Source organism: Pseudophryne corroboree, chromosome 6, assembly GCF_028390025.1.
Source record: "Pseudophryne corroboree isolate aPseCor3 chromosome 6, aPseCor3.hap2, whole genome shotgun sequence".
NCBI classification, from domain to species: domain Eukaryota; kingdom Metazoa; phylum Chordata; class Amphibia; order Anura; family Myobatrachidae; genus Pseudophryne; species Pseudophryne corroboree.
Window position 1 is genome coordinate 206,302,145 of NC_086449.1, and position 17,976 is coordinate 206,320,120.

The 17,976-nt window shown below is 46.5% G+C and overlaps 1 protein-coding gene across 4 annotated transcripts in view; it reads left to right on the top strand.

Annotated features, from left to right (window-relative positions):
• ADAMTS17 (ADAM metallopeptidase with thrombospondin type 1 motif 17) overlaps positions 1-17,976 on the top strand; it is a 547,181-nt gene that overhangs the window by 27,300 nt on the left and 501,905 nt on the right. For 3 of the 4 annotated variants that reach the window (XM_063925677.1, XM_063925678.1, XM_063925680.1), the window contains exons 1-2: positions 2,208-2,825; positions 13,267-13,631. In XM_063925677.1, the coding sequence (XP_063781747.1) occupies positions 2,786-2,825; positions 13,267-13,631 (405 nt within the window). In that variant the 5' untranslated portion in view covers positions 2,208-2,785. Of the gene's footprint in view, positions 1-2,207; positions 2,826-13,266; positions 13,632-17,976 lie in introns of those variants that run through there. The other variant, XM_063925679.1, reaches the window with a different exon arrangement.

Below are 17,976 nucleotides of genomic sequence, written 5' to 3' on the forward strand. Positions count from 1 at the left end.
CTGGGCATGCCCCCACAGTGATGGAAAACGGGGTCGTGGCATGCGATCATGGCACTCCCGCAAAGCCACGCCCCTTTTCCATGGGCCAAGCACACTTTTCTGCCGAGCACAGCTTAGCCGCGCCAGAGAGTCTCTCCATAACATCTCTCGATGTTGGGAGGTATGTAAATAGACCCAAAATCTCTGAGACGACAATACCAATACCATCTTCTAAAACCGATATATATTTGTCATCATTTTTAAAGATTTAACAAATAATACATCTTTTGCAAGGAAAACTTTAGGTCCCAGAGAAGCTATCTCTGAGCGAGATCCTGCCGCCCAAAAGTGTGGCGGGTGTTGTGCGGATTCGGGTGTTGTCCGTTCGGCATCAATTGAATTCCCACCATGTCTCTCAGCCACTGATTTATATACATATTTACATACACACTCATATACTTCCATCAGTGCGTCCTAAAAAGACATATGCTGAGCTATAAATGTAACTGTACAATAAATAAGTGCTGCAGCATTAATCGTGACCACAAAGGAAGGTGCCCTCTAACTCCCAATCAATAACGGCACTGCAATAAAAGTAACAAACAACAGAGCTTCCTGGGGACATTAGAAAGAAGATGGAAGTATGGGCCTCACTCAGAGATGTACGTAATGCTGAGTGATTATCGGGCGACTGTGCATGCATCACTGTGGCACTGCGCACGTGCTAAGGTACCTTAGTGATACTGCACGCAGCGAAGATTTATTTGCAAAGCAATTGACAGTCAGGACCATTTGGGGGAGGTAACAGGGAGTGGCGGCAAACCGTAAGCATGTCACAGCCGTTTTCGGGGGGTGTCTCCGACTACATCTGCAGTCTCGTAGGCAGAAAACATGGCACCAGCGTCTTAGTTCCAGCAATGATTCTGCATGACCATGGGGTTATGATTTTCTATGGATCTCCGACTACTGCTGCGTGCTTGTACACAGATGTAAGATTTGTGATGCCGCCGGAGTGCGTCTCAGTGCATATCCAGTCGGCTGCAGCATTATCATATATTCACACATCCGCTGTGTACGAGGTCGCAGCTGCAAATGCATGAGCCTACATTTCTGAATCAGACTGTGAATGGCAAATTCACAACATTTCATGTTCATTTATATAAACACAGCACTAATGTGGAAATGTTTTATGTGCAGTTTTTAGAGCTTGTATTAGTTTGAGCATTTATTTCAGATTATTTGGGGTATATTTACTAAAGTGCAGGTTTATAGAAGTGGATTGGTTGCTATGGGCAACATCTCCTCTTCTATAAAGCCGCAAACAGCATTCTGAAATATTTCTGGCCATACATCTGCTGCCAGTGTTCTGTGCGGCTGCTGCAGCCTACTTCCTTCCTTACGCTAATGCAGGTATCTGCGCATATACACTAAGTATTCACACGTCTGCATGTGGAAGCCTATCCCCTCCATCATTACGCTGGCAAACATCATGCAGGGTGCAAAAGATCCATCTGATTCAGATGTTCAATAATTGTCCACACACTGTGATTGAGGGCATAAGCCGACATACAGGCCACCGACACTCCCATAAGACAGTAGAGTTCCATGCGCTTGCATGTGCACTGGCCAGAAACCATCATTTCATGGATAGCAACTCAGAATCAGGCCATCAGTGAGGCAGTGAAGATTAGCACTCTCCTAATAGTTACTGCTACACATACCCCGAATTCTGTTTATAGGTTTCCCTCTCAGTTATGTTGTGCTGCTTTCTCACCTGTTCTGCAGGGGCACTACAGTACTCCTCTTACTATACCAAGCTTCTATACCACCAGTACTTATGCTATGCCATACCTCCCAACATGAGGTATGGACAGAATACTCCAGTCCTGGACTTACCTCTTTCTGTATCATTGCCTGCACCTGTGCTGAAACACCTTTATAATCCATTAACCTGTTCAAAACAGGTGCTGGCAATCATACATTAAGAGGAAAGTCCAGAAGCAGAGCATTCTGTCCCTCCTGGAGAGGGTCATGTTGGGAGGTATGCTATGCTAGTTACAGTATAATACTGTACTATGCTGTCACTCTTCTTCACACCTGCCTGAGCTCCATTTCTCTCACACCTCGCACTCCCCCTAGCGTCCATCTCTGCACACTGCGCCACAACCACGTGTACTGCAGCAGATCCCTCCCAGAGCTGTCTCTTTCTCCCAATACCTGGGCTGACAATTGCGCTCCTTCATCCCGGCCGAGCTCTGATTGGCGCTCTCTGTGCCCGGCAGGCGGGTCGTGAAGATCCAGTTGACTTTCTCTGCTGTGTTAATTGCTTTTCCAAAGGCTGAAGAACTGCAAATACCGGGCATTGCACTGCATCGCCTGCACTGCACCGGGCAAGAAGAATCAGGGACTGCGCTGCATTCACTATACTGCAACTCTGACACACTGGTTATTGCATTGCATGTCATTCCAGTGCACTCGGTGCTGTCCTGTGTAACCTGCACTGCACGAAAGTTAATGTAAGTCGCCGGGCATTTTGCAGGACAGTAAGGGACAGTGCACTCATCCAGTCTGTGCTTCACTGGAATACCTACTACTACTACTACTACTACTACACTGCACTGGTACTGTATTACATGTATTCTGCACTTCATTGCACTACAATTACATTAGCAGATAGTGATCTACAGTACTACCTGGGACTGAACTGCAAGTGCTCAGCATCTCGCTTCATTACTGCTGGTGCAGTACCACATTACTGTATATGCAGGCAGCACATCCATCCTAAAGACTGCAGAACTGTAAAAACATGCTGCTTCTCACACTGCTCAGCCTCCTACTTCACACAGGTAAGTAGAATGTTTTATTGCCATAACTGTCACTTCTTACAATGCAAAGAATGAAATGCCTAAACCTAGTGCTGTTACTGTAAATCAGGTGTTATCACAGTCTAAGAAATAAAAGCAGTACACATACAACCACTACTATTGTGATCACTGGATATACACTCTGCACATCTCAGAAAGCCATAGTGCTCCTGATTCCCGAATGACCTGAATCCCTTTTACGCTGTGGGCCTCTGCTGGCAGCTAACAGGTTAACGTCACTTTGGCAGCGCATGCGCATTGGATATTCCCTGATCCTGGCTTGACGCAGTCCTCCCTCTTCCAGGCATTCTGTCTGTTTGTACTGCTGGACCTTCCAGGTCTCTATTTGCAGCCAGAGGCTGTAGACTGCCACACATGCACTAGACTTCAGAGTAGTGAAGAACACATCTGGACTGGTTCTGGGAACCACTGGGAATTACTTGAAGGCCTTTAAGAGGCTATTTTGGGCGGGAATAGGTAAACGTGTATGTAGGACTTGGAGAAGAGGACGGTGTCATTTAGAAAATTGCTGTTTCCTTGTTAAAGTGTTTTATAACGTTAAAAGAAAAATCACTTGTTAACCTGTTCTACTAGAAGCAGTTTCTGATGAGTGCCAGGATATTGCTGTATATAAACGTTTGTGACTGGGCTCATAGAATAGACTGACAGGTGGTACATAGACTACCGCAGATAGATGGAGTGCTCTGGGACGCAGCGTCCAATGTCTTCTTTCATACATGGTTATTTGGGACCCGGCTGGTTTGAAATATACAACATTGTTAAGCACTCTGGTATTTATCACGAAGTGTAGAAATGTCAAACATATTGCCAGCCCTTATATAATAATGCACTAAGATATAGCATAGGAAAATAAGCTGCTGTCTTCTGCACTCTGATGGTCATTATGGACTTATGTACATAGCTGTCCAGTTCTGAATTATCTCCCATGGATATTACTAGAAAGAAAGAAAAGACTCATTTTGTCAGTGTCAAGCCCCTTCTTGCATCAAAGGGTTGAAATATAATCTAGCAGACATGTAGCCTTTCCCAGTGCTGTGCCACAGCCGGGATCCTCTGTCAGCAGATCTGTGTTGGGAAGACTGGATGGGCAGTGGGCACATCCTTGCAAGTGCTAACCCCATCCGCACCTTACTGAGGGGGTTAAACCTTTTTCTGAAATGCGGATTAAAGAGAACATTCTAATTAAGTCCAGGCAGGGATTCTGGAAATTAAAGCTAAAATAAAATTAGAATTGATGCAAGAACAGCTGCCCCTGCTAACTAAACTATGCTATTACTGTTGTATAATAGTTTGGCTGGAAAACTGGTGAAGAGCAATTTGCAATCTGTCTTTTTTCTCTCTATCCAGGGTACTAGAGCAGATCAGTGTAACCAGCTCTAGGCTGTGTAAAATAGCAGCTGACGTAGAACTGGAGCCCCTCAGACTTCTCCCAGATATCCCTGTACCTCTTGCCGTGCGTGTGCTTTGGGGGCAGGGGGGGTCTGTGTGAAGAGGCCCTTTATATTTTCATAGCTGATGTTTCAACCTGAGCCGATCCTGGCAGGGTCCCCCTCGCTGAACATCATAGTTTCCGTTCATTAGGAACTGGAGTCCGGCTGGGAGCTGAGCGCTTGGTTCTGCAGCCTCTAGCACAGCTGATTCTGGGAAGCTTGGCTTCTCTGACCCTTTCTTGGTAGAGGTGCAGGGAAGGAAGGGCGGCACTTGAGGGTCAGCTAAGGATCTCTGGGCTGAAGAACGGGGATAGACCTTGCGCTTCATTTTAACTGATTTGTAATAATTTGTAGCACTAATACTTGTCTGGGAATAGTGGCTTTTCCTTACTGATCACAAAATAAAACACATCTGAATATAGTACTGGCTACAGAACCTATAATTATTCTATTACAGCCCTTACAGTTTAGCCTCCCAGTACCTTGCGCTGTCCTGAGATCTCTCAGCCCTGATAAGAAGACATGTCCTCTCTTTTGTGGTTTCTGATGACATTCAGGCAGAGCTAATGTACAAGTGATTGCATTGTATCTCCCGGATGTCCCGCATTTCCCATTATTTCTTAATGCCTCCTACTGTAATTGCGCTCTACCTTATTATTTCCAAATTGTTCCTCTACATGTAAATACTTATATGAAAGAACTCTTTAAGTGAGCAGTACATTTACAGTTGCATCCACCATTCATATTGCTATGTACCTAGGTCTAGTAAGCTGTGTTTTATGTTTTATATGTTTTGTGTTTTATGCACCCTTGAAAAAAAGTAATGCAGTGAATTAATATAGAAAATAAAATAGTGCCTACCTTTTGTGTAGTGTTAACCAGCTCTGGTGGTGTCTGTAGCCTCCATTCTGCTATTACGGCTGGCCTGTGTCATGTGACCGGTCGTGTGTCCATGGGGGTCATTCCGAGTTGTTTGCTCGCTGCCGTTTTTCGCAGCGCAGCGAACAGGTTATTACTGCGCACGCGTATGCATCGCAATGCGCACGCGTGTTGTACGGGTACAAAGCGGATTGTTGCTGGGCGATGGATTTAACGAAGAATCCATTCGCAAAGCCGATCGCAAGGAGATTGACAGGAAGAGGGCGTTTGTGGGTGTCAACTGACCGTTTTCTGGGAGTGTTTGGAAAAACGCAGGCGTGTCCAAGCGTTTGCAGGGCGGGTGTCTGACGTCAATTCCGGGACCAAAAAGACTGAAGTGATCGCAAGGGCTGAGTAAGTCCAGAGCTTCTCAGAAGCTGCAAAAACTTTTTTGTCCCGTGCGGCTGCACACGCGTTCGCACACTTGCAAAGCTAAAATACACTCCCCTGTGGGCGGCGACTATGCATTTGCACGGCTGCTAAAAGTAGCTAGCGAGCGATCAACTCGGAATGACCCCCTATGTCTCTCCTTGAGATCTTTCCATCTGCAAGCTAGCTTAAAGTCAATAGAGTGGTGAGAGACTGTAGCAGGTGCTGAGGACCCCAGCAAATATGGTGGAAAAGATAAGTATAACTATATTATAACCCCTTTGAACTCAACCCATGTTTGTGCAAGCATGGGCAATGCAGAGTTGCAACTATATTTTGGCTGTGGAGGCATAACTGGGCTGTAATGGGCACTGTCATGTAGGCAAAGTTCGGGGCACGTCGGAGCATCTGTGGGCCATGCAGAGTTGGATGTAGGCATAAATAGATCTTTTTCCAGGTGTATCTTTTGCTCCTGGTATAGGGCTGGTGCATATGTGTGCTGATGATGATGAAGACAAGTGTATGGATTTGGATGCGTACAGCTCTGCAAATGGGTGAATGTACACATTTCTTTCCAATGCACAAATGTCAGAGAACATGTACCCAATTTCCATCCAATTCGCAAATGGAACAAACCTTTGAGAGAGAGAAAGTGGAGAAGTTGGCCAGAGCAACTAATTTGCTTCCAACTGTCATCAAGCGTGCTTGATAAATGACAGCTAGAAGATGAGTGGTTAATATGGGCAAATCCTCTGCTTTATGTCTCTCGATGGTATGATACATGTGGCCCTAATGGGGACATTTACTAAGCAGTGATAAGAGCAGAGAAGTGAGCCCGTGGACAAGTTGCCCATGACAACCAATCAGCACTGAAGTAACATCTATAATGTGCATACTATAAAATTATACAGAGCTGCTGATTGGTTCCCATGGGCAACTTCTCCACTGGTTCACTTCTCCGCTTTTATCACTGCTTAGTAAATGTCCCCCTAAGACTCTTAAGTGCTTCTCAGTGGGGAGAATTAATTTGCTTTTGGGCTTGCCTAAGTAAAGGTCGCCCAACCGGCTATATTCAATTCTGCGAGTGCCACAGTAGCCCATTACTTATCACACTTGTTACACCCAAATGCCCTGGATTTGGACTAAACCCGTGCAAAGTATTGGGGCGCACTGACAAAACTGCAGTTTGGGTTTCCAAAAGCAAGACTTCTTGCTGACTTCTGCTTGCTACCCCAGGAGGCTGCGAGCAGAAATAATGGGCTCCCTCGGCACTCGTGTCCAAATTGTGTACTCATTAGTTATGGGCACCCAAAAATAGAATTCACCTCAACTGAGTAAATTTGAACAGAGAGCAACAATTGGCTGTAACCAGTTACAACCAGTTAAATATTAGCTATTAGCTACAGTAAGTTTAGCTGGGTACACACTGTAGTGATGTGTACCCAGCCAACATGTCGGCCCAACAGGCCAAAATATCGGAATCTGGGTACATATTGAGCGATGTTAATGAAGGACAGAACGATCACTGTTCTGTCCTTCATTAGCATACATGGGGGTCTATTCATGAATCAGTGAAAAGTGTGATGAAGTAAGCCAGTGGTGAAGTTGGCCATGGTAACCAATCAGCTGCTACGTATCATTTTATAACATGTTTTTCTCTAACGTCCTAAGTGGATGCTGGGGACTCCGTCAGGACCATGGGGTTTAGCGGCTCCGCAGGAGACAGGGCACAATAATAAAAGCTTTAGGATCAGGTGGTGTGCACTGGCTCCTCCCCCTATGACCCTCCTCCAAGCCTCAGTTAGATCTTTGTGCCCGGCCGAGAAGGGTGCAAGCTAGGTGGCTCTCCTGAGCTGCTTAGAATAAAAGTTTAAGTTAGGTTTTTTATTTTCAGTGAGTCCTGCTGGCAACAGGCTCACTGCTACGAGGGACTTAGGGGAGAGAAGTAAACTCACCTGCGTGCAGGATGGATTTGCTTCTTAGGCTACTGGACACCATTAGCTCCAGAGGGAGTCGGAACACAGGTCTCACCCTGGGGTTCGTCCCGGAGCCGTGCCGCCGACCCCCCTTGCAGATGCCGAAGTTGAAGAGGTCCAGAGGTCCAGAAACAGGCGGCAGAAGACTTTCAGTCTTCATAAGGTAGCGCACAGCACTGCAGCTGTGCGCCATTGTTGTCAGCACACTTCATACCAGCGGTCACTGAGGGTGCAGGGCGCTGGGGGGGGCGCCCTGGGCAGCAATGTATTATACCTTTTTTATGGCTAAAATACATCACATATAGCCCTTGAGGCTATATGGATGTATTTAACCCCTGCCAGATCTCACAAACTCCGGGAGAAGAGCCCGCCGTTTTAGGGGGCGGGGCCTATTCTCCTCAGCACACGGCGCCATTTTCCTGCTCAGCTCTGCTGTGAGGAAGGCTCCCAGTCTCTCCCCTGCACTGCACTACAGAAACAGGGTTAAAACAGAGAGGGGGGGCACTTATTTGGCGATATGATTACATATCTGAAAATGCTATAAGGGAAAACACTTGTATAAGGGGTTGTCCCTGTATAATTATAGCGTTTTTGGTGTGTGCTGGCAAACTCTCCCTCTGTCTCCCCAAAGGGCTAGTGGGGTCCTGTCCTCTATCAGAGCATTCCCTGTGTGTGTGCTGTGTGTCGGTACGTGTGTGTCGACATGTAGGAGGACGATGTTAGTGAGGAGGCGGAGCAAATTGCCTGTATTGGTGATGTCACTCTCTAGGGAGTCGACACCGGAATGGATGGCTTATTTAGGAATTACGTGATAATGTCAACACGATGCAAAGGTCGGTTGACGACATGAGACGGCCGGCAAACAAATTAGTACCTGTCCAGGCGTCTCAGACACCGTCAGGGGCTTGTAAAAACGCCCATTTACCTCAGTTGGTCGACACAGACACAGACACGGACACTGACTTCAGTGTCGACGGTGAAGAAACAAACGTATTTTCCTTTAGGGCCACACGTTACATGTTAAGGGCAATGAAGGAGGTGTTACATATTTCTGATACTACAAGTACCACAAATAAGGGTATTATGTAGGGTGGGAATAATCTACTTGTAGTTTTTCCTGAATCAGATAAATTAAAGTGTGTGATGATACGTGGGTTTCCTCCGATAGAAAATTATTGGAGGTATACCCTTTCCCGCCAGAAGTGAGGGCGAGTTGGGAAACACACCTTAGGGTGGATAAGGCGCTCACACGCTTATAAAAACAAGTGGCGTTACCGTCTCCAGATACGGCCGCCCTCAAAGAGCCAGCTGATAGGAAGCTGAAAAATATCCTAAAAAGTATATACACACATACTGGTGTTATACTACGACCAGCAATCGCCTCAGCCTGGATGTGCAGCGCTGGGGGGGCTTGGTCGGATTTCCTGACTGAAAATATTGATACCCTTGACAGGAACAATATTTTATTGACTATAGAGCATTTTAAGGATGCATTTCTATATATGCGAGATGCGCAGAGGGATATTTGCATTCTGGCATCAAGAGTAGATGTGATGTCCATATCTGCCAGACGATGTTTATAGACACGACAGTGGTCAGGTGATGCAGATTCCAGACGGCACATGGAAGTATTGCCGTATAAAGGGGCGGTCCATCGGACCTGGTGGCCATGGCAACAGCTGGAAAATCCACTTTTGTTACCCCAAGTCACATCTCAGCAGAAAAGGACACAGTCTTTTCAGTCTCAGTCCTTTCGTACCCATAAAGGCAGGAGGGCAAAAGGCCAGTCATATCTGCCCAGGGTTAGAGGAAAGGGAAGAAGACTGCAGCAGGCAGCCCATTCCCAGGAACAGAAGTCCTCCACAGCTTCTGCCAAGTCCGCAGCATGACGCTGGGGCCATACAAGCGGACTCAGGTGCGGTGGGGGGTCATCTCAAGAGTTTCAGCACGCAGTGGGCTCACTCGCAAGTGGACTCCTGGATCCTACACGTAGTATCTCAGGTGTACTTTGGAAATTCGAGACGTCTTCCCCTCACAAGTTCCTGAAGTCTGCTTTACCAACGTCTCCCTCCGACAGGGAGGCAGTATTGGAAAAAAATTCACAGGCTGTATTCCCATATTGTGGTACTGAAGCCAAACGGCTCGGTGAGATCTAAAAGATTTGAACAATTACATACAAGGGTTCAAATCAAGATGGAGTCACTCAGAGCAGTGATAGCGAACCAGGACGATATGGTGTCACTGGATATCAGGGACGCTTACCTACATGTCCAAATTTTGCCCTTCTCACCAAGGGTATCTCAGGTTCGTGGTACAGAACTGTCACTATCAGTTCAGACGCTGCCGTTTGGATTGTCCACGGCACCCCGGGTCTTTACCATGGTAATGGCCGAAATGATGATTCTTCCTAAAAGAAATATGGACGCTTTCCTGATAAGGGCAAGGTCCAGAGAACAGTTGGCGGTCGGAGTAGCACTATCTCAAGTAGTTCTACGACAGCACGAGTGGATTCTAAATATTCCAAAATCGCAGCTTTTTCCGACGACACGTCTAATGTTCCTAGGAATGATTCTGGACACAGTCCAGAAAAGGATGTTTTCTCCCGGAGAAGAAGACCAGGGAGTTATCCGAGCTAGTCAGGAACCTCCTAAAACCAGGACAAGTATCAGTGCATCATTGCACAAGGGTCCTGTGAAAAATGGTGGTTTCTTACAAAGCGATCCCATTCGGTAGATTTCACGCAAGAACCTTTCAGTGGAATCTGCTGGGAAAATGGTCCGGATCGCATCTTCAGATGCATCAGCGGATAACCCTGTCTCCAAGGACAAGGGTGTTTTCTTCTGCGGTGGCTGCAGAGTGCTCATCTATGAAAGGGCCGCAGATTCGACATTCAGGACTGGGTCCTGGTGACCACGGATGCCAGCCTGAGTGGCTGGGGAGCAGTCACACAAGGAAAAAATTTCCAGGGAGTGTGATCAAGTCTGGAGACTTCTCTCCACATAAATATACTGGAGCTAAGGGCAATTTACAAGGCTCTAAGCTTAGCAAGACCTCTGCTTCAAGGTCAGCCGGTATTGATCCAGTGGGACAACATCACGGCAGTCGCCCACGTAAACAGACAGGGCGGCACATGAAGCAGGAGGGAAATGGCAGAAACTGCAAGGATTCTTCGCTGGGCGAAAAATCATGTGATAACACTCTCAGCAGTGTTAATTCCGGGAGTGGAAAACTGGGAAGCAAACTTCCTCAGCAGGCATAACCTCCACCCGGGAGAGTGGGGACTTCAGCGGGAAGTCTTCCACATGATTGTAAACCGTTGGGAAAAACCAAAGGTGGACATGATGGCGTCCTGCCTGAAAAAAAAAAAAAAAAAAAAACTAGACAAATATTGCGCCAGGTCAAGGGACCCTCAGGCAATAGCGGTGGACGCTCTGGTAACACTGTGGGTGTACCAGTCAGGGTATGTGTTCCCTCCTATGCATCTCATACCAAAAGTACTGAGAATCATAAGAAGGAGATGAGTAAGAACCATACTCGTGGTTCCGGATGGGTCAAGAAGGACTTGGTACCCGGAACTTCAAGAGATGCTCACGGAAGAACCGTGGCCTCTACCTTTAAGAAAGGACCTGCTCCAGCAGGGGCCTTGTCTGTTCCAAGACTTACCGCGGCTGCGTTTGACGGCATGGCAGTTGAACGCCGGATCCTGAAAGGGCATTCCAGATGAAGTCATCCCTACCCTGGTCGAAGCCAGGAAGGATGTAACCGCAAAACATTTTCACCGCATTTGGCGAAAATATGTTGCGTGGTGTGAGGCCAAGAAGGTCCCTACAGAGGAATTCCAACTGGGTCGTTTCCTACATTTCCTGAAAACAGGACTGTCTATGGGCCTAAAATTAGGGTCCATTAAGGTTCAAATTTCGACCCTGTCAAATTTCTACCAGAAGAACTGGCTTCAGTGCCTGAAGTTCAGACGTTTGTAAAAGGGGTACTGCATATACAGCCTCCTTTTGTGCCCCCAGTGGCACCTTGGGATCTCAATGTTGTTTTGAGTTTCCTAAAGTCACATTGGTTTGATCCACTAACCACTGTGGAATTAAAATATTTCACATGGAAGGTGAAGATTCTATTAGCCCTGGCTTCAGCCAGGCGTGTGTCAGAATGGGCGGCTTTATCATATAAAAGCCCTTACTTAATTTTTCATTCTGACAGGGCAGAATTGAGGACTCGTCCTCAATTTCTCCTTAAGGTGTTTTCTGTTTTTCACATGAACCAACCTATTGTGGTACCTGCGGCTACTAGGGACTTGGAGGACTCCAAGTTACTTGACGTTGTCAGGACCCTGAAAATATATGTTTCCAGGACGACTGGAGTCAGAAAATCTGACTCGCTGTTTAGCCTGTATGCACCCAACAAGATGGGTGTTCCTGCTTCTAAGCAGACGATTGCTCGCTGGATTTGTAGTACAATTCAGCTTGCACATTCTGTGGCAGGCTTGCCACAGCCAAAATCAGTAAAGGCCTATTCCACAAGGAAGTGGGCTCATCTTGGGCGGCTGCCCGAGGGGTCTCGGCTTTACAACTTTGCCGAGCTGCTACTTGGTCAGGGGCACACCCTGACTGAGGAGGACCTGGAGTTCTCTCATTCGGTGCTGCAGAGTCATCCGCACTCTCCCGCCCGTTTGGGAGCTTTGGTATAATCCCCATGGTCCTGACGGAGTCCCCAGCATCCACTTAGGACGTTAGAGAAAATAAGAATTTACTTACCGATAATTCTATTTCTCGTAGTCCGTAGTGGATGCTGGGCGCCCATCCCAAGTGCGGATTGTCTGCAATACTTGTACATAGTTATTGTTACAAAAATCGGGTTATTCTTGTTGTGAGCCATCTTTTCAGAGGCTCCTTCGTTGTTATCATACTGTTAACTGGGTTCAGATCACAGGTTGTACGGTGTGATTGGTGTGGCTGGTATGAGTCTTACCCGGGATTCAATATCCTTCCTTATTATGCACGCTCGTCCGGGCACAGTATCCTAACTGAGGCTTGGAGGAGGGTCATAGGGGGAGGAGCCAGTGCACACCACCTGATCCTAAAGCTTTTATTATTGTGCCCTGTCTCCTGCGGAGCCGCTAAACCCCATGGTCCTGACGGAGTCCCCAGCATCCACTACGGACTACGAGAAATAGAATTATCGGTAAGTAAATTCTTATTTTTACAAAAGTTAACTCAACACTGATTGGTTGCCATAGTCAACTTCCACACTGGCTCACTTCTCCACACACTTCACTGCTTCATGAATAGACCCCATGGTGTCGCTATCGTCATGTTTGACGTGCATGTTGTACGCGCATATCAGGCATACACACTTCACAGTATGCGCCAAATTGAGTAATATGTAGGTCCAATCCACCGGATCAGACGACATATTGCGCAGTGTGTACCCAGCTTTAGACTAGCGCAGCAAATGTTTTCTACTTTCAGTGATTCAAATAAGCCTGTGGTATAATTTAGATTACAATAATGACACCATACTATAGTAAATAGTAAATTGTTTTATCACCTGAAGCACAGTATATGTAGTATATACTATACGTATATTCTTCAGAACTAATGCACTATTGTTAGAATAAGAAGTTGTGCTATTGGCAGTGTTATGGCTGGCCTAATACTAAATGACATCACCATTGTGTCTGAATCATATTTTGTCTTGTAGCTGAATGCTCTGACCCAGAAGTTGAAGTTGTGATCCCGCAGTTAATATGGTCTGGGCAGATTCCTTCGCCACTGAGAGGAGATGAGTCAGTGTTCGCTAACATCCGAAGGGCACGTTCTATTCCAAAGGACAGAGAGACCCACCCGGACAATATGTATATCCACCTGCCTGCCTTTGGCAGGAACCTGAATTTGCGCCTGCAGAGAACCAATGACTTTCTGGCTGCAGGCTTCGTGGTGGAAGAGAGAACGGCAGCTGGAGACAATGTCCAAACCCGAATCCCAGTGGATGAGCTTTGTTTCTATACTGGAGAAGTTCTCAACCACAGCAAGTCTTTTGCATCGATCAGCACGTGTGCAGGACTGGTGTGTACCTGTTTATTCTTATATGTAAAGTGCAAAAACCATAATGTGTAGATATTGTGAAAAAAAAAGACCCCCTGTAAACTAGTTGATGCAGGATGAGAGCAGATGCAGCCACACACCACTCCTATTGAAGTGACTACAGAGCAGTACACAAAGGCACTCTACAGAGAGGCACATTGATGGCTTCTACAAAACAGCAGTATAATTCAGAGCAGAACAGACCTATATCACTTGGTGCTTTTACCGAGGAGAGCCATGTAGCAGAGAAACTGAGAGAAAACCCGCTCTGGTGAAAAATCTGTTTATGATTAAATAAAACAGCAAGTCCACTTAACTGATTTCCGCTTAGCTAGCACGCTGGTAAGTAATTCACAGCGGCCCCATGCCTGTGAACAGCTGATAGCAACAGCAGCACATAGCCGGCATCTCTGGACCATCAGAACAAGGTTTTGGGGCTTATGTGGAGTTGAATTCCTGTTTCCAGAGTGCATTATTGCCCAAATGTATTAAGCCTTAACAAGAGACAAAGGGATAAATTGGATCCGACCTTGGCTATTCAAATTACATCTCAATTCGACTTTTAAAAAAGAGACGAGGGAGAGACGCGGGGGGGGTGGGGGGGAGAGCAGCGGCTCTCCCCCGTCCGCTCCGCGGCTCCCCCCCCCCAGTCTCTCTGCCTCTCCAGTCCCTCCTCTCTGTCCCTGCATCACAGCCACCGCTCACAGCAGCGGCCACCCGGCTCCAGTAAGCGAGGTCTCGCTTGCTGGAGCCGGGTGGCCGCTGCTGTGAACTGTGGCTGTGACATCTTCCAGCGCTGCTCACCAGGTCCCCGCCTCAGCTGTGTTTGAAAAATGACAGTTAGGAGCCGATTGGCTGATACTTTGGGGGTCATTCCGAGTTGATCACTCGCTAAGCAACTTTTTGCAGCGCTGTGATCAGGTTAAATCTCGGCAAAACTGCGCATGCGTATGCACCGCATTGCGCAGGCGCGTCGTACGGGTACAAAGAGGATCGGTGCTGGGCGATGGATTTATCGAAGAATCCATTCTCACAGCCGATCACAAGGTGATTGACAGAAAGAGGGCGTTTGTGGCTGTCAACTAACCATTTTCTGGGAGTGGTTGGAAAAACGCAGGCGTGTCCAAGCGTTTGCAGGGCGGGTGTCTGACGTCAATTCCGGGACCAAAAAGACTGAAGTGATCGCAGCGGCTGAGTAAGTCCAGAGCTACTCAGAAACTGTCAAAAACTTTTTTGTGCCGTCGCCTGCAAAAGCGTTCGCACACTTGCAAAGCTAAAATACACTCCCCCATAGGCGGCGACTATCTGATCGCTGCGCAGCAAAACGCTGCTAGCGAGCGATCAACTCGGAATGACCCCCTTTATCTCCAGTGACGTTATCTCCATCCAAGGCTTAGTAAATAGACCCCGTTAATAAATGGCTAGCCAATCAGCTCATAACTCATTTTTTAAACACAACCTGTTACATGACAGGAGCTGATTGGCTGGTACTTTATCACTCTTTGTCTGTCTACACTTTATCTCTTGTTGAGTCTTAATACATTTGGGCCATTGTGTATTCATGCACTGCACGTGTTCCAGGAATAAAGAGCTGTGTGCATTATACTCATATCTACACTTACAAGTAAAGAGGCTGGTTTGTAATGGGACATACTCATGTAGGCATTGCTCCACGCAAATAGAGACATTTGTTCTGTGCACGCACCCAATTTTCTTCCTAAATTAGACCCTTGTCTCCTCAATGACATTGTGTTTCAAGACCGTGATGTGGGCTGAGTAGAATTCTTTTCTATCCTAAACTCTTATCAAACACCTGAGTAAATGCATCATTAGACAATGGCTTTATAAAAACACACACATACTGTATGACATTATTGCATTGTAATGCAGCATACTATCTGATTTTGTTCAGATCAATAAGGCTTTATGATTGCATTTCTGAGAGAGTGATTGTAGCAACAGTGATGTCAATTGTAGAGTTGGGACGTGTGAGGAAATATTCATTTACACACACACACACACACACACACACACACACACACACACACACACACACACACACACACACACACACACACACACACACACACACACACTTCTAAATTTCAGGAAATCTGTTTCTGGTCAGGGCATAAAGTCAGTGGACAGATGACTAAAAATATGTATGGGCCAATGCTGTTTTTTTTCTTGGAGCCATCGAGAGTATTCCATTTCTTAACCCAGCTTTGGGGCAATATGCAAAATACTATTGGTCCGCTTTTTTTACAAGCACCCAGGGGCGATAAGGCAGGGATTGTGGATGACCACTTGCTGTGTACTTTGTGTGCCTTGCTTTTTCTGATTCTTAAGGCTTATATAAGCTCTGGGTACAAAACTCTGGACCCTGGAGAAAGGACAAAGTGGTAGGACTTGCTGAGGTAGGGGAATTAATCGGTTGCAGAGTATACAGTTCAATAATACACAAAAAGAGAGTAGAATCCTCACTAGACAGAGATTCCTTATCAGGATAAAATTTACTAAGAAATCTAAATATTGGTTTTAGGGGGTCATTCCGAGTTGATCACTCGCTAGCAGTTTATAGCAGTCGTGCAAATGCTATGCAGCCATCCACTGGGAGTGTATTTTAGTTTCAGAGTAGCTCAAAACCTACTCAGCGCTTGCGATCACTTCAGACTATTCAGTTCCGGATTTGACGTCACACACCCGCCAGCGTTCGCCTGTGTTATCCCTGGCACGCCTGCGTTTTTCCAAACACTCTCTGAAAACGGTCAGTTGCCACCCAGAGACGCCCACTTCATGTCAATCACTCTGCGGCAACCAGTGCGACTGAAATGCATCGCTAGACCCTGTGCAAAACAACATAGTTCGTTGTGCCCGTACGTCGCGCGTGCGCATTGCGCCGTATACGCATGCGCAGAAGTGCCATTTTTTAGCCTGATCGCTGCGCTGCGAACAAAAGCAGCTAGTGATCAACTTGGAATGACCGCCCTTAATACTATTTTTATAGAAAAACACAATCTTTTAGCAGTATAATGTAATAAAAGTGACTTTTTAAGATTTAAAATATGTACATCAAACATTTTTTTTTAATAAGTGTGCACTAGAAAAAGTTTTCTTTGTTTTTGCTTCTTTGCAAATACTCAATACAAGTATACAGTTTAGCTAGCAGGATAAGCACAGTAATACCCCTTTTACAGCGCCAGATTCTAACACGGGTTATTGCACATGAGCGTGCATAACACGTGTTGCTATACGGTGTAAATGGGCCCAGTTGGAATAATCTGGGTTGAGTGACCCGGTATTCCAACTCAGGTAACTTGCAGGGTTGAACGCGGGTTCAACCCAGCAAGCTGTGCTGTGTAAACGGCAGCCGAGTCGCATCGACCCGGCTCCCGTTCACAAAGAATAGACAGACGGCGCTTGGAGATCATGAGATCTCCAAGTGCCACCCCTGCCGCGTCACCGGCAACGTCACCAACCTGGCAATATGCCGGAATGGAGACAGCAGTGGGAAAGGGGCCTGAGGCGGGTTGCAGCCGAGTAGCTGTATATAGGTGTACAGCTGTATATAGGTGTCGCGGAATCGGGATCTCACTGGGACAATGACTCATTGACAGTGACAATGGGAATTATTTCAGTAACCTAAGGATACTGTATTGTGGCAATATGAAGGGTACATTACAATACTGACACTTGCATTCTGTGTGGAGCAGGAGGGATCCACCCACACAGGGAAGATAAGTCAGGTGTGAAAACACTTAATGGCTACAGTGGAGAGCCAGACTGGAAGACTCTTCAGTCAGGACAGGATGTGGCCTATGTAAGCTGCGCTGTTAAGACAAAGACAGACAGAGCTGATTGTGTGATTGTGCTGTTGAGCCATGGAGTACCTGAGATAGACCTGTAGGAAACCGAGAAGGCCATGAACCTCTGGGACTGAGCTACACTTTATTGGGAAGTTTGTGAGTAGGCCAGAGCCTGTATTATTCCTGCAGGAAGCAGGACTAAGACTATGCATGCTACCTATGAGTGACAGGACTGACACTTTTTTCATTGAAGAGACTTTGGGCCAAATTCAATAGAGTGAGAGTTTCAGAAAGTGAGAGATTTGGTAAGGTTTTTCAGTTTTTTTTAAAGTGGCAATCATTTACACTGCAAAACCAGGTTGATCTTGCTGTGTAAATGGTTGCCACTTTAAAAAAAACTGCAAAACCTTACCAAATCTCTCAATTTCTGAAACACTCTCTATTACATTTGGCCCCTTATGTTTGCAGATTAGCTGCCCAAGGTTAGTCAGGGGCGAAGACGTGAGTCAGTGCCCTGAATG